The sequence below is a fragment of the Mytilus edulis genome, chromosome 11 (genome assembly GCF_963676685.1).
Source record: "Mytilus edulis chromosome 11, xbMytEdul2.2, whole genome shotgun sequence".
Lineage (NCBI taxonomy): Eukaryota > Metazoa > Mollusca > Bivalvia > Mytilida > Mytilidae > Mytilus > Mytilus edulis.
Window position 1 is genome coordinate 49,556,631 of NC_092354.1, and position 16,636 is coordinate 49,573,266.

The 16,636-nt window shown below is 32.1% G+C and overlaps 1 protein-coding gene across 1 annotated transcript; it reads left to right on the forward strand.

The window, feature by feature from the left end:
* The first annotated feature begins 6,482 nt into the window (after nucleotides 1-6,482).
* LOC139494869 (uncharacterized) lies at nucleotides 6,483-10,098 on the forward strand. Its single transcript, XM_071283027.1, has 3 exons — nucleotides 6,483-6,749; nucleotides 8,038-8,373; nucleotides 9,128-10,098. The coding sequence occupies exons 1-3, from the start codon at nucleotides 6,671-6,673 to the stop codon at nucleotides 9,814-9,816; spliced, it is 1,104 nt and encodes a 367-aa protein (XP_071139128.1). The 5' UTR covers nucleotides 6,483-6,670; the 3' UTR covers nucleotides 9,817-10,098.
* The last annotated feature ends 6,538 nt before the right edge of the window (nucleotides 10,099-16,636 follow it).

The following is a 16,636-nucleotide window of genomic DNA, read 5'->3' on the forward strand; positions in this document are numbered from 1 at the left end:
GAATATTTTTCCGGCTACTCAGTTAAGTATAGAACAAAATTATGTACAATCGGTAATAATTGTATTCCTATTAATTTTAACTTTTGTGGTTTGTTGTCTAATTGGGATTTATACCACAATTCATTCTTTGTATGTGTACCTATGACATTTTATGAGACGGATAATTATGCAACGTTTGTATCGAACAACTCGAGGATGCGAAGTAGACTTGACGAAAGGTTGGACACATGAAACATATATTGATCTGAAAAAAGTCAAGTATGTTTTGTTTTTTAACATTAATCTTTAATCACCAACTGTATATCACGAGCTATAAACATATTTGCACAAAGACGAAAAATATAAAACAAAAGATGTGGTATGATTGCCAATGAAACAACTATTCACAAGGAACCAAATGATATAGAAATAAACAACTAGAGTTCACCATACGGTCTTCAACAATGAGCTGTATGTCTATTTTAATCCACATTCAGGTATTAGTATTGAGTATCAAGTAAAAAAATAAAAAAGAGTCAGTAAATTGAAAGTGTATTAAACATACTATTTGTTCTAAATGTTATAGTCAGCGTATAGAGGGATAGATATGGATTCCATAACGTACTTAAACATCAAAGTACTCAAATTCTAAATAAAGTATAAGCAATGTATCTTAAATAATTTCAATTTGTTAATAAATTTTCAAGACCATAGTAATTGGATCTTGGATAACAGTGTCCTGAATAAAGAATAAGATAAATAATAAATACACAAAATTGTAAGGTTTTTAAGAATAAAGAAATGAAAAAGCGCAGTACCAATCCCAAATTTTGAATTTATTTAGCAGTTTTACTTTACTAGATGATATCAGGATAATTAGCCGTTGATGTGTGCACAGCTTCTAACTTTGTGCTTTACAGGCACATATAATCTTGTTTCCTATTTTAGATATATCATGTCCACCGCCTTCAAATAAACGTATCTGTGCCATTGCGGGATCATCACCAAAGCTTAAGTTTCATATCGATTTGGATGTTTATCATAGCACATCTGACAGGAAAATTAAACTGCAAAGAGTCGGTAAGACAACGAGACATGCAGTAATTCAAATTTACAATGTAACCCATGAAGACGAAGGTGTTTATTTCTTAGCTTTGTTTGGTTCTAGTGAACTAACGAGACTGCAACTCGTGAGTAAGTATTGCCTAAATAAGGGAGGAGGGTATATATATATTAGTAGGTATCTATAGATAAACTAGTTTGTTTCAGAACAAAGTAAAACTTAAAATAACAAAATAACCGAACTCCAAAGAAAATTAAATCTAATATCAAAATAACAAGATCATACTCATCAAACGAATGAATAGTTACTGTAATATTCCTGGTTTGGTACAGGCATTTTCAGATGAACTAAATGATGGATTAAACAAGAATGTAACGCTAGCATAACTATCGATCCACGAGTTTTGATCTCCCTCTGGTATTTTTGCCCACCTCTCCTCATACGTATTTTTCAGACTCATAAACTTCAATGATATTAACAACAAGTTTGTGTAATTCAGACTACCACTGTACAGTATGCAACAGACCATATGATTTTGTATGATGTTTTTGTGTGTTCAAATATAGATGTACGTAATGACTGTTTGTATCTGTGAAGTTAGGAGCTGCTGTTGGTCAACTACTTTACCCATTTGTATTTTAAGATATATGGGGACAAATAATATATGATAACAGCATGAACATTAAGAGACTATTATTGAATACACGAGTTAGTAAAATATCAACTGGTATTTTAAAGATAATTAAAACGACACGCTACGTAGAGAACCGATTCCATTATTAGTTCATCTTGAATCAATTAACGTTTATCTTTTGTAAGCACATGTACTTAAATCATTAAGAAATAAATCAAGTAAAGAAATGAACACTGAAGGGTATGAACTCATGTGGCATCACTTGACGTGCTCATATCCGCACTCAATTAAAAAATTTCGCAGCCAGGCAGACGACACAGATGGTGAAAGTAAGGATCATACATGTCTACCTATATTTGAAACTCTGACAAAAATTATTTAGTTTGTTAAAATGAAAAGACAAGTAGCGATTAGACAAAAATCAGCAAAGACCCATCGAAAAAACATCTGATACACAAATTTAATAATACTTTTAGATATTTGGATGATATTTTGGCTCTCAATAATGAAGACTTCAGTATGTATACTACAGAAATTTATCCTGTTGAACTTACTTTAAATAAAGCTAATACTAACAATGACCACTGCCCTTTCCTCGATCTTGATATATATATATATATATCATTAACGGACAGCTTAATACTAAAATTTATGATAAAAGAGATGATTTCTCATTTCCTATCGTTAATTATCCATTTTAGATGGTGACTTTCCCTTGTCACCATCTTACGGTGTTTATATATCTCAAATTGTACGATTCGCTAGTGTATGTAACAATGCTTTAGATTTTAACGAGAGAAAATTATATATTACTGAAAAAGTATTACACCAGGGTTTTTGATATCACAAACTAGTCAAAACATTTACTAAATTTTATCATCGGTATAAGGACATCATTCGGAAATATAGCTCAACATGCAGACTGCTTATACGTTCAGGTATTTCACATCCAATACTTTATGGAAATATTCTTTATAAAGCACAAAAATGTCAGTATTCACCTCAGAAGCTAACACAACCGTTAAATAGACCTATTAGGAAGGGATATAGTTACAAAACTGTTGTCAGGTCATTAAAGATTGCATATTTTGGCGTTAATTTTGATTCACTTATAGGGTCTTTGCATCGGAACTAAACACATTTATTATTATTAATTGTTATCAAAGGTACCATGATTATAATTAAGTACGCCAGACGCGCGTTTCGTCTACATAAGACTCATCAGTGACGCTCATATCAAAATATTGATAATGCCAAACAATTACAAAGTTGAAGAGCATTGAGGATCCAAAATTCCAGAAAGTTGTGCCAAATACGGCTAGGGATATCTATGCCTGGAATAAAAATTAAACCAGTTGTTGGCATGACACGAGTTATGTTCTTCTCATATATGTTATGATGGTATGATACTAAACTCCTCACAGGGAGGATTGTGCCTGATATTCATATGATGTAAACATAATTTTTCAATCAGTTTAATTGAAGTCTGGAGCTAGCATGTCAGTTAACTGCTAGTAGTCTGATGTTATTTATGTATTATTGTCATTTTGTTTATTTTCTTTGGTTACATCTTCTGACATCAGACTAGGACTTCTCTTGAACTGAATTTTAATGTGCGTATTGTTATGCGTTTACTTTTCTGCATTGGCTAGAGGTATAGGGGGAGGGTTGAGATCTCACAAACATGGTTAATCCCGCCGCAATTTTGCGCCTGTCCCAAGTCAGGAGCCCCTGGCCTTTGTTAGTCTTGTATTATTTTAACTTTTAGTTTCTTGTGTACAATATGGAGTTGAGTATGGCGTTCATTATCACTGAACTAGTATATATTTGTTTAGGGGCCAGCTGAAGGACGCCTACGGGTGCATTTAAGACCTGTTGGTGACCTTCTGCTGTTGTCTGCTCTATGGGCGGGTTGTTGTCTCTTTGGCACATTCCCCATTTCAATTCTCAATTTTATTAGGAAAATGGTTTTTGGACCGTCATTGAAAAGCGGTGTTTTCAATAGTTAACTTAAATATGGCAATGTTTTTCGCATTTACAAATTAGGTAAAAGAGTGGTAAAATTATGATTTTGCAAGGTACATTAATCCTGTTTTCGTTTTCGTTAAAAAAGCTAATCTACCAGTGTTGTTTCAAAATCGATATATGCATACATATATTCATATTAGTATAAACATACCGTTCATCAGGTAAATGACCCCAAAAGAGTTGGATCTTTATCCGTTAGATCATCAGTCGATATAGCACTCCTGACCAGTGTTTTAAAATACACCGTGACGTAAACTATGTGTATCTGTATTTGTTCTTCTATCATTATGTTATTGTCCATAAATACAACTGAATGTTATTAGTCTTGTCTTGTTTTTATTATTTTCGTTCAACTATATATTTCTGAGCTTAGTGTGACGTCCATTTCTCGAACTGAACCAGTACTTATTTTTTTATGTAAGGGACCAGCTGAGGCCAACCTACTGGTTCGAGATTTGTGCGCTGCATTGAAGAACCAAATAAACTCGTCATAATTACAAGGACTAAATTTTGAATAAACACCAGACGCGCGTTTCGTGATTTGGCTTATGATTGTTTACTTGTTACACATTGTGATTTGGATAACCATAAAAACTGTGTCTGCATAAATTTAGGGTGCCAGTATGTCCTCTTTTTATTCAAAATATTGATACGTTACACAATTTCAGTAGTTTTGATACCTTATGCCGACTTGTACAACAAAATTATTTAACCGTTTCAACCAAAACTGACCATATGTGCACTTTAATATGTAATCTATATACCCGTATAGTAAATCAGCCATATTTTTTATGTCAGGATTTAATGTATAACACAATGGACAGCAATATTGAAATACAATAAAAACAATTCTTTGTTTTCCTAAATTAAGGGTGCCAGCATGTTCTCCTTTTATTAAAATATTGATGCTTAACAAAATTACAGTAGTTTTGATACCTTATGCTGACTTGTACAACAAATTTATTATGACACAATAAATATCATGAACATAGAAAGTATATGTGAGGACATGATAGCCGAAAAGAGTACAACTACTTCTGATTGGATATTATACAATAATATATACATAGGAATTACTGCTATGTTTGATATCTTAGGACAACATAAAGACAGTAAATAGAACATGTAGAAGTATATTTAGGATATTCTATTGGTTTTTTTTTATTTACAGAACTATGGTTCATTAATCAAACCGATCTGAAAACAATAGTAGGACAAGAAGGTGAAACATTAGACATCATTTGTTCCTCTGACCCTGACCAGTACATAACTGAGTTAAAGTTAGAATCAAATGGAACAGTTAAAGTAATTGGTGATAATCAAACTGTGAGCTATTCGTTTATACCAGACAGAACAGACCATCGGAGAAAATTTCAATGTGTGGACAGTAACCACTCGTCGATCATGGTTGACGTGGAATTATCTATAAAACGTAAGTATGTAGGAGCATGATTAGATAATAACACTTAGTGATCTGACAACAATGTTAAGGAATATTGTAAGTGATAAATTCATCACCAGTGCTTATCTATTCGAGAAAAAAAAACTAATTGAGCATAAATGATAGTATGGACGTGTTGCAATGGTATTAGACGTATTAAACAACTAAACATTTGTATGGCACCTCTTTTTTTATTATAACAGATTGATTTTTTTCAGAAATGTAAAATGAGGTTTATTCAGCCATACGTCATTTACGTTTAGATTTTGATTCCTCAACATTGTACGGATCTACTAAAAAAAATGTCGAATTTCAATCTTAACAATTTGCAAAATAACAATACTGATCGTTCTACTCTTCCCCTTATTCGTCTTTTACTCAATCACGTCGATCGAAGAATAAGTGGTATACGTCGTTTCTTAAATGAAACTTTTTCTACCTTAATTGAAAACGTGAAAACACATACCATACTCTTTGTTTCATAGTGTGGTGTATCTAAATATCAATCATGTTTGCACTTTAAGGAATTCATTAGCAGTTGCTTTCTCTGTACACATATTAAGCTGGTCTAAAATAATATGAGGTAGAACAACTAAAATTGATTCTGAAAAAGTATGTACACTCTCATTGGTTAACCGATACGATATAACATTATTTGTAAACTTGAATATCAGATGACCTACTCGGAAATTAAATATAAAAAACGGCAAAACATTTCAGTAGAGAATTTCGTCACAGACACATTTGATCGTTCGACCTGTTCTCAATGATAACCGCAATAGTTGTGTGGTCAATATCAGACATTTCAGCTGTCAAGGAAATGGTTGTCATTTTTTATATGTGTTTTATCCCGTTAAAAACTTGTAATCGTCTCTGTTTTATGTGAGTCCTCTTTAATGATTAACCTATAACGTAAGACAATTGTGTGTGCTTAAAAAAATGATAATTCATAAATTTACACCAAAACAAAAATTGCTATTGTTTTGCTTCGATAAAGGCAAGATGTCTGATATATATTACAACTACACCTTCTCAAACTTTAAATTTATATCACTAGAATCCCTATTGGATGTTTTAAATGTAATTTGGTAAGCGAAGAAATTAAATTTTCTAACATTTCAATTGTATGTGCTGACAAATCCTCTAATGTAACTCAAAACAAAAATAATTGCTATTATTTTGCCGACTTCGGAAAAAGTATGATGTCTGATACATATATTACAACACTTCCTTATCAAACCGTAATGCTCTAACACTAGTATTAGTCCGTATTTGATGTTTTGTATGCAATTTGTTAAAATATTTCCAACATTTCTTACTTTAAATTGCAGATGCTCCCGAAGTTAAACTTCGATATGCCAATGGAACAATTGAATGCGATTGCGATGGAGTTCCATCGATTTATAATGTGTATCGGTTGGATCGAATATTAAAGTATGGGGAACTTGTCCGTTCTGTAAATTTGGATAATGGAACATTATTTTTCAAGACAGATCATTTTCCGTACCAACGAAATGGAAGATACATGTGCGTTGTGAGTAATGGTATACCAGACACTAATGGGAAGGAAGAACAGAATAGTTCCATACATGTAAATTATGAAGGTACAAAATGGAAATGTTGGATGAAAATATCTCTTATAACATTTTACGCGTCCAATTATTGTTTTTAATTTAACTTCGTCAGAAGCGCTCTTACCTAAACATTTAAAAGCCAGGGATATACATTTTTTTCTAATATTTGACATATTTCGAGCTAATTATGATCAAATAGGCTAAACAGGAATACAAATCAAAATGCTGTACGGACAAATTTCAATTAGGGAGGTTGAACCTCAATTTCATTTTAATTTCTTAATTCGGTTTGACCTTGAAGTACTAACACACTTTAATTACCTGTTGATGACAGTGCCAAATAAAATCATAAGATAGAAGCGGACTTTATATTGAGGTGAGCCAGTGTTCTATGTAGGAACACATTTCGGAGCAAATCTCAGAAATAAACATATTAAAACAATCGTTAGCGTTAACCGGTAATTTACTCTATAAACAAAGCTCACTATTCGCAACAGTTTATAGAAAATACGTTTTTTTATTATGTAAATAGGTTAGTATATAACATATGTACTGCATCAATTATCATTTGTTTTGAAAGAAATAACATTGTTTCTAAATTATTAGACAATGTATTTTATTTGCGACCAATATTACTTTTAATGATGCAGAAATACTCTGTTAGGAGTGTTGTGTGCGTCTCGTGTACACACTTTTTATATCAGTCAGAACTATAAACTACCTGTTCACAATACGTTCAAATTTTCGAAATGCTTAGGATATGTTTACCCCAGGAATAGATGAACTTAACTGAAGTTAGCAAAAGCCTGCGGAATCATTGGGCCTAAGAGTTCCTTAACTGCGTACTTTATATGATTTTTTTTTTATTACAGCCTCACTGAGTTTTTTGTTGACGAATCGTGTGCACACAATTGTAATCATGTTTACTTTATTGGGTTTATATTCGTTTGTAGTTTGTAAGACTTGAATAATTTTAAAATTCTATATACTCATGATAACAATGAAAAAACATCAATCTATTTTTTTTAAATGTGTTATATATTTTGTCAATTAACAATTACTCAATAATTCGTTCTTTGTATGTCACTATATTTAGTCCTACATAAACATTAATATAATGTTAATGTAATGGTATTATATATATATATATATATAACAAATATTGCTTATGAATTGTCTCAAGACGTTAACGGGCTAAAGATATTCGTATTAAAAAAATTTCAAAAATATTATAACATACAGTTTTCAAATCTAAAGGTTGCACAAAACTCTACAATTATCAATTTAAACATATTTCATTTTTTTTTATTATTATAAGGGCCACCTGTATTTGCAAAAGAAAACAGATATGTCAATCATGGAAAAGTAGAACAATCATCAATTAGGATGTCATTTTTAGTCTACAGCTGCCCTGATGTTGAAGAAATATTCCTACAAAAGTTAGGACGCATGCGTGGTAAAAAGCGAAAATTGCATAAATATATTTTGAAATCAACATTGTTATACAACGAATTGGACAACGAAACTGGAGTTCCTGGTTATGATATTTTAATTGAAAGTGACGAATTAGACATAGAGGACTTTCAAGCCTATATTATTACAGTAACAAATCGTTTGGGTGCCAGCGATTATCATTTTGAAATTATAAAGAAAGGTAAGTGAATACTAAATTACAGTATTATTAAACTATTTGAACTAGTGATAATGTGCTTCTAGTTCGTATTCCGTTTACAAAATGCAAAATAGTGTTTACTCATACACTTTCTAATGCTGACCACTTGTGATATTTTAACTGCAGCCATCCGGACCTTGTTTTCCTCTGCAGAATAAAAAAACCTAGTATTCCACTTCATCAATAGCGTATGTTGCATTTGTCGAAAATTGCTGATTCAGTTATTATCCTGGATACCATGTTTATTTTAGGATTAACGAAACATGATTTTCGTCGATAGTTGAAAGTGAGTCATCAGTAAGCTATACAAGCATAGAAAACATCTGTGCTTCGTTGAATTTCACAAAATAACAACAAAACCAACTGAAATTGATCTCCCATGAAAACACACGAATCCACAGAACGATTTTTCATTGATTATTTGGAAATAACGGATGTTCTTGGAAAATCAGATATTGTTTTTTTTTTTTTTTTCTTAAATCCTTTCTACAATTTGTGTATTGTTATACCACTGATAAACAAAAAGGTAAAATCCATAGACATTTGATCACGTTAGATGTAAACTATATACTGTAAATTGAGCCATCATTTGATGAGATTCATACATTTCTTACTGACGATCATGTCATTGTCTTATAATACGACAAAAAATGCATTAATCGGAAAAACTTTTTCATGTGACATAAATACGCTCAATTTTGATACCATATCAATGTTAGTATTTTATCAATTTTAGAGGACCGTGATATAGATCAAAGAGAGAAGAAATACGTTTTCACAATTTGCATTGTAGTTGCGGTTCTATTTGGTTCTATTGTTATTAATATCGGATTCTGTTTAAAACGTGCAAGGCCTAAAGTTCCAATACAGTCCAATATGAATGAGGACCGCACGTATCATACATATGATGAAATTGGGACAATCTTGCACGGGTCTGTCAGTAACGTACGTCCTTCAGAAACACACGACAATCAAGGTCAGAACCAGACCCAGCAACACGCAGCGACTTCTTCAAATGCAGCTAATGTGCAAACAACCGACAATGATTCAAATGTATTGCATGCTGACTTTTCCAATGATGATTTACAACAACGTGGGGTAACTGGCGTGCAAGAGCAACACATGTCTTTATCTACGGATGAAACGATCATTATAGATGATATAGAACAATCAAGTGACCAAAAGAGTCAAACTAGCGGTGACTCTGATAGTGAATCATCACTGACTGTTATGGTAGGCAATGTTGGTGATGGATATGAAAACCCTTATCAGTCAGTATTACTAGATCGTCCAGAGGGTCATCAGTACACTCAGATCACAATAGAAAGAAACACAAGCATCTCATCTGCGGAGTCAAATTGTGAAATGCAAATACCTGAAAAGATTTTGAAAAAAGAAGGAGGTTACATCAATCTGCAATTCTAATTTTCATTGAAATTGCATCCGATGGCAAATATCGGGTTTAGGATGTACACAATACGAATATGTGTTCACACAATCAGAAGGTTTTAAACTTTACCTTTACTATAATTAAATACAAAATTCGTTCATTTGCTATTGTTCAGTAGTGTGTACTTGGACCTGTATTGTGTGTGCTTTAACCCTGTAGTGTGTGTACTTTTACCCTGTATTGTGTGTACTTTGAACCTGTACTATGTGTACTTTGAACTTGTATTATGTGTATTTTGAACCTGTATTATGTGTACTTTGCACCTGTTTTATGTGTACTTTGAATCTGTTTTATATATGTTTATCTTACTAATATTATTTGTCTTAATCTATTTTGATGTTTAGATTTTTTCTTAAACCTCATGATCTCATGATCTGGGTTAAACCCTAAATTATTTGATATATGTTATATATTATGTTATACTATGTTCAGATTTTGATAAATATGTGTTTGATCTATTTATTATTTTGCAAAACATACCTAAAGTAGACGATTGGATTTCAGTAAAGTGGTGAAACGTGCCTACAGATCATTGTTTGTCCAGTTTTGCACTCAAAAGTCAATCAGTCAGTTTTCTAAGTAATTGAAATAGATATATATCATTAAGTATTCTGTAAATTTGATACGTTCTGAAATTATTTCGATGTTCTTATCCATTCGAAAATTGCGAAAGTAACAAGTTTGCAAGAGTAAACATATAGCATTTATGATACTTTTACTGCTTTATTCAATAGGTGTCATAAAAAGTTTTCTAAACATCTTCATATTTGCCATCTCTGTTTTTTACACATATCATTTAATAAAGTAGTTCCTTTCTGTGTAGAGACATGTAAGACACGGCGAGATATGTCCTTCTAATAAAAAGGCTGAGAATTTAAATTGTTTTCATTCATTTTTTAATCTTAACAGATAAAAACCAATACTTTTTTGATAGACACAAACAAAACTTTACACCAGACTTGATATTAATAATATTTATTTTATTCGAATGAAACAAAATTTAAAATGTAATGTCACAATTGCCGTTTGCTATACGTAGTTTTTCCAACTCTTTAATAGAGGAAGTTTACATTCGACATTTATATTGTTTTTTTTCAAATACGAGCTAATCCGCAATAAAGATAAAATTTAAGGTTATTGTTACAAATTTGAAGGGGCCATTGTATTCAAACAATTGTGAATCGGATATTGTATTTAAACAATTGTATATGGGTTATTATGTTTTTACAATTGTGAACTTGACATTGTGTTTAAACAATTGTTTGTTTTCTGAATTTTAGCTATAATTCAACAATTATGTTTGGTTGAAAATCAAAACCAAACATTTCTCTTTTATTATCTGGTGTATCAAATAATTTTGTGGTGTTTGTCTTTATCAACTAATCATATTAAGCAGGGCTAGACATCATACCATGGATCAGACAACTTAGCAAAGAGTTGTTTCAATGATATTTAACGTGCAGAGACAAGATTTAACGTTCTCATTCCGAATGGGTGAGGCATTCTGTTAAGAACAATTCAGCCTTCGAATTTCAAAGATCTTGGTCCTACCTTTTAACATGCTATTTCAGAATTTTTAACCATATGAGATAAAATAAAAATGACTTATAAACGAAGTAGGTTGAAGGTAAAACAGCACATATATAGGTTATCGATTTCTATACCCTTTGAGGTCTATTAATTTCGTGTTAAACCTAAGATTTAAATAGTAAGGGTTATTGACTCAACTGAAATATCAAATTGTATTGTATACTTGTCAAATCAGATTTCATAAATTCCTGATGCATAATTAAGACGATACGAACTCTTTATCAGAATTGAAATACTTTGACATTGCTCTCAATTACTGCCAGTATCACGTGAAAACAACTGCCCACAAGAGATCAAAATGACACAGACATTTACAAATAATGCATTTGTCTACCAGTTAATGGCGGTTTCAGTGATGTTAAAGATGATTCATATACTTCAGTAAAATATCCATCTTTAAGAAATGCAGTAAACATGATAAAAATTAGGTGTTAAAGCGAAAATTGCCCAAAATGGATATACATTCAGACTTCAGATTATTGCCAATGTTTCCTGTCGAGTTTGATATATTGAGTTTGAAAATTGAGGACTGAAATTTCATAAAAGAAACATTTATCATGGTGTTAATGGTGTCCTGCAGTCATTTTGATAAATTTTGTTCATTTTTTCACTGGACTGATAAAAGAAAATCGGGACTTGGTGTAATTGAACACTATCTAAAGGATTGGGTTTTTTTTGCTGGAGCGGAAAATACCGACAACTGTCGGAAATTAAAGAAAACATTTTCAATGTATGTGTTGAATTAGTGTTTTCGTTAGCATAGGACAAGACCGAAGATCGATCACGAGAATAGCATATTTATGTAGATCAATTCACACAGACACATGCAAATTAAAATACCAAAGGTTTCTTTTTTGAAACAGACGAAATCAAATAATAAAAAAAAAACATTGCACAGAAAGGCTCACATTAATCCTTGTACTTCATGTTAAAAATATACCAAGCATATCAACTTCCAGGTTGTAACTTACAATTAACGCTTCCGATTTTCAACAAATTCAACTTTAAATATATAAACTACAAATACTCCTGAATGAAGGTGTTTATAATGACTGGTATGCATATACAGTACGTTTTGCCTGCCAGCAATATTGGCGTCCTCAAAATTGAGTATCTATGACGGAAATCGGTAAATGGTTTGAAGAAAGGTGCATACTTTACTTGTCAAGAAAATTCTCGGTTATATGCATCATCATGATTAATAACTATAGATATTTACAGTGTTGGTCTCTCTAAAAATGGTAAGAGTGTAAAATTTATTTATAACAAATTGATGCTATCTAGAAATTTTAGGTGGTGAAATTTCTTTTAAACAAAGACACAACACAAAAGGATGTGAACAAATTCGATTAATGAATCACTTGCTTATAAACGCACACCTGTCTTTTCAGCATAAAATTAATGGTTATACCAGAGAAGAAGGAAAAACATGTAAACTGCCGGTTTATATCTACAGCTACCCTGATGTTGACGAAATAGTCATTAAAAAAGGCCGGAAGCAATAATAAAATTAAAAAAAATTAAAAACTTCAGCATTTTAATATATACATTACTTTACACAGAATTTGACAACTTTATGGAAATTGAAGGTTATGATATTTTGATTGAACGAAAAGTGGTAGAAATAGATGATTTTCACACACATCGTATTACAGCAAAGAATCAGTTGGGTAAAAGCAATTATAATTTTGAAATAATAGATATTGGTTAGTATAATACCAAAAAAAAAGCAAAAAGAACAAAAGGGACGACCAAGTGTAATAAATAGCATTCTACACAATGTCATAAGACGGTAAGACTATCATGAGTCAGCGAATGAATACTTAAGAAACTAAATGCCCTAACACAAACACTTAAGATAATCACAGCTGATGTAAAAATGTAGACAAATCATACCCAAACGCAAGGCATATATCTTGTTTATCACGATACATGCAAATTTGATTTTACATCCCATTCAATGTTGTCATAATAGGGAGTTAGTTAAAGTTATTTGTTAATAAGCATAATGACGACACATACAATTCATTATGAGTAGACAATTTGGAGACATCGAAGTGTGTGAGAGTGTCTTTGACATTAAAATGTTGTTTCTATTTATGATGACTGATTCAGAACAGAGACCTGTGCATATGACAACATGACCTTACTGGTTATAATATATATACAATACATGGATTACAATTGAAACATATAATCTAAGGTACACATAATTTGTTCCTTTCTTTATCACTGATGACCTTTCGTCAAATATGCGTTTTATAAAATGGTAACATTAAACTTTAAGCAAATAGCAATCAGTCTTAAACTAATTTTACTGGTCGCAAGTGTATATCGAAAGAATGAAAGGAAAACGACAAAAGAACATTTCCAAACCATGGTGACATCATAAGAACTAGCAACCCCTGATCCTTCCCGAAAAATATAATTTCATAACATACAACATGGAAATATGTCATTGTTACTGAACCAGCGATTAAGTAGGTATTGAAAAGCGCTTCTATCGAATAAAGCATGCCGCTATAAAATATCTACTAGAATATAACAAGGATTTACGTAAACACCTGCGGCTGGTTGTACATGAGTACCATCCAATTTTTGTTCAAAGTTTTTTTTTGACGCCTCTGCTTAAACTCAGATAGAAATTGAATGGTACTCCAAAACTTGGTGACATCCCGGTAGTGGAGGCATTTTATATAATAATTTTGTTCAGAGATTGAATCATTCTTAAAGGGTTAAATGTATTATGTATATTGCCTGAGTCTTATCTCATACTATAATAAAATTGAGAAGGAAATGGGGAATGTGTCAAAGCGACAGCAACCTGACCATAGAGCAGACAACAGCCAAAGGCCACCAAAGGGTTAATAAACATATAAAATTCCACACAGTATGCTTTCTGAGGAGAGGAACAAGGTATCAAACTCAAAAGTTAAAACTGAATTAATGGCTAAAAAGGAAAAGGACAAACAGACAAACAGACAAACAACAATACACAAAACACAACAAAGAAAACTAAATAACTAAAAAACACACGCCCTACCAAAAACTAGGATGATATCAAGTGTTCCAAAAAGGTATTGAGATCATTATCCAAATGTTGCACCCAACGTCTAGCTCAAACCTGACAGTATGTCCCATTCAGTAGGTCACATTTGAGAAAAAGTACATGTATAAGGAACAGATGAATATAATTTTTGCACGTAGTTCATTTGTCTTTGATTTATAACGGGGGTGTCATAATGGGGTTTTTTTCTGTTTGTAACGAAACAAAAAAAAAATAGATGAAAAAAAACCAATAGCACTTGACTAAAAAGATAAGGTAAACACATTTGTTTTAATTTACTGATATTTCAGGGTATATTATGCTGACCATAGGAATCAGAAGGTATTTTGTGATATTTACCAGCATAGCTACAGTTTTATTTGTTTATTTTATCATCATTCACGTCTAAGTATGCGTAAGACATATACAGACTCTGGATCAAATAAATCCTAACGTGCTTGAATACCACAATTATAATGTGTATGATGAAATTGGCACAATGTCTTATCTTTCTTTCAGCAACTTACGTTCGGCAGACATGTTCGGAAACCAAGGCCAAAACCTGACAAACCAAACTGATATATTAACTAGTATTTACAATCAATCGATGATGATACTACGACAGAACTGAACCTGAACTTGTCTGCATATGGTTTACATCAGCGGGAGATGACGGAACTGCAAGATCATCATAGGTCAATTTCTTCAAATGAATCGATCCAGAGGCGGATTTAGGGGGGGGGGCAGGGGGCTTATAAAACTTATAAAAGTAAATATACAGAAACTTCCAAGAGTCAACTCATTTATGAGTCTGATAGTGAAACATCAAGTAATGGTATGATAGGTGATGTTAGAAATGAATATACAAACCCTTACCATATTGTTTAACAAGATCGTCCGAAAACACATCCAAACATTGTGATCAAAGAGAAAGGACATCCAAACATTGTGATCAAAGAGAAAAGACATCCAAACATTGTGATCAAAGAGAAAAGACATCCAAACATTGTGATCAAAGAGAAAAGACCTAAAAGTCTCTTATCTACTAAATTTCAAGCTAATGAAAAGCAGCGACATGAAACATGCGGGAAAAATGAGTCGAGTTACGTCAATCTTCTGTTATAATTCACACGCAACAAGTTCAGATAGTTCAAGCTCGTGAATTTTTCTGTTTGCAGAGAGTAAAAAATAGAAATGAATACATGATAATAGAAATGTGAAAAGAGCTATAAGTATATTATCAACTACCTTCAAATAATACTTCAACTTTGAATTTATGTTCACGATCCGTCATCATTGTTTAAAGGATAAATCCAGTAAAAGAGGTACTCGTGTACATTGATATTGTCTATTTAACCAGAATCATGACTATTTCATTGTATATGTCAAGTTTAATCTTTTTTCTTGAGTTTGTTAGTTAGCTCATAGAAATTTGGTATATTTGAAGTTCAACACATATCTAAAATATTAGTATGAATAATTAAAATGTTAGTTGTTCTTGAACAATTGAGAGAGCTTTCCTTTTGTAATATAAAATACATGTTCCAATAGACGTAGACTGTATTGAATAGTTCTTAAACACACAAAATACCTTGTCAAGGTCATTAGTCCCCAATGTCATTGATAAAGACCCCATGGGTTCTATGACCTTAAGTTATATAGTAAAAGCTGATTTTGTCTTTTCAGAAACCAAAAAAGGGGTTATGCCCCTCACAGAAAGGTCAAATCTCTTCGGTCAATATGAAACAAAGTTGTGCATTAATGACCTAAACAGTTTCCACTATTCAACACTTCTGAAAGTAATTAATTTTTAAAGGTTGCTGAGATAGTCCAATAAGGTCAAAGGTCAAGATCAAAATACACATTTGACCTCGAGGAATTTTTCAAAGTCACATGATGATGAATGGTGAAGATCCTAGTTGTCTATGACTTACCGTTTCTGAGTTTTGGTGGCCAACCGACACCGGTTATTTTCATAGGGCATATAACCCTACCAATGATTCGTTGAATCTTTTCGATCCAAATATAACGAAGATCAACCGTCTGGTTCTGAACAAATTTCACCCTTCGTTTTTATTTACCGGATAGGTATTCATGACACCGATGCAAAGTGTGAACATGCAAGCGAGACGTCTTACGGTTAAGGCTGCTAAAACGCA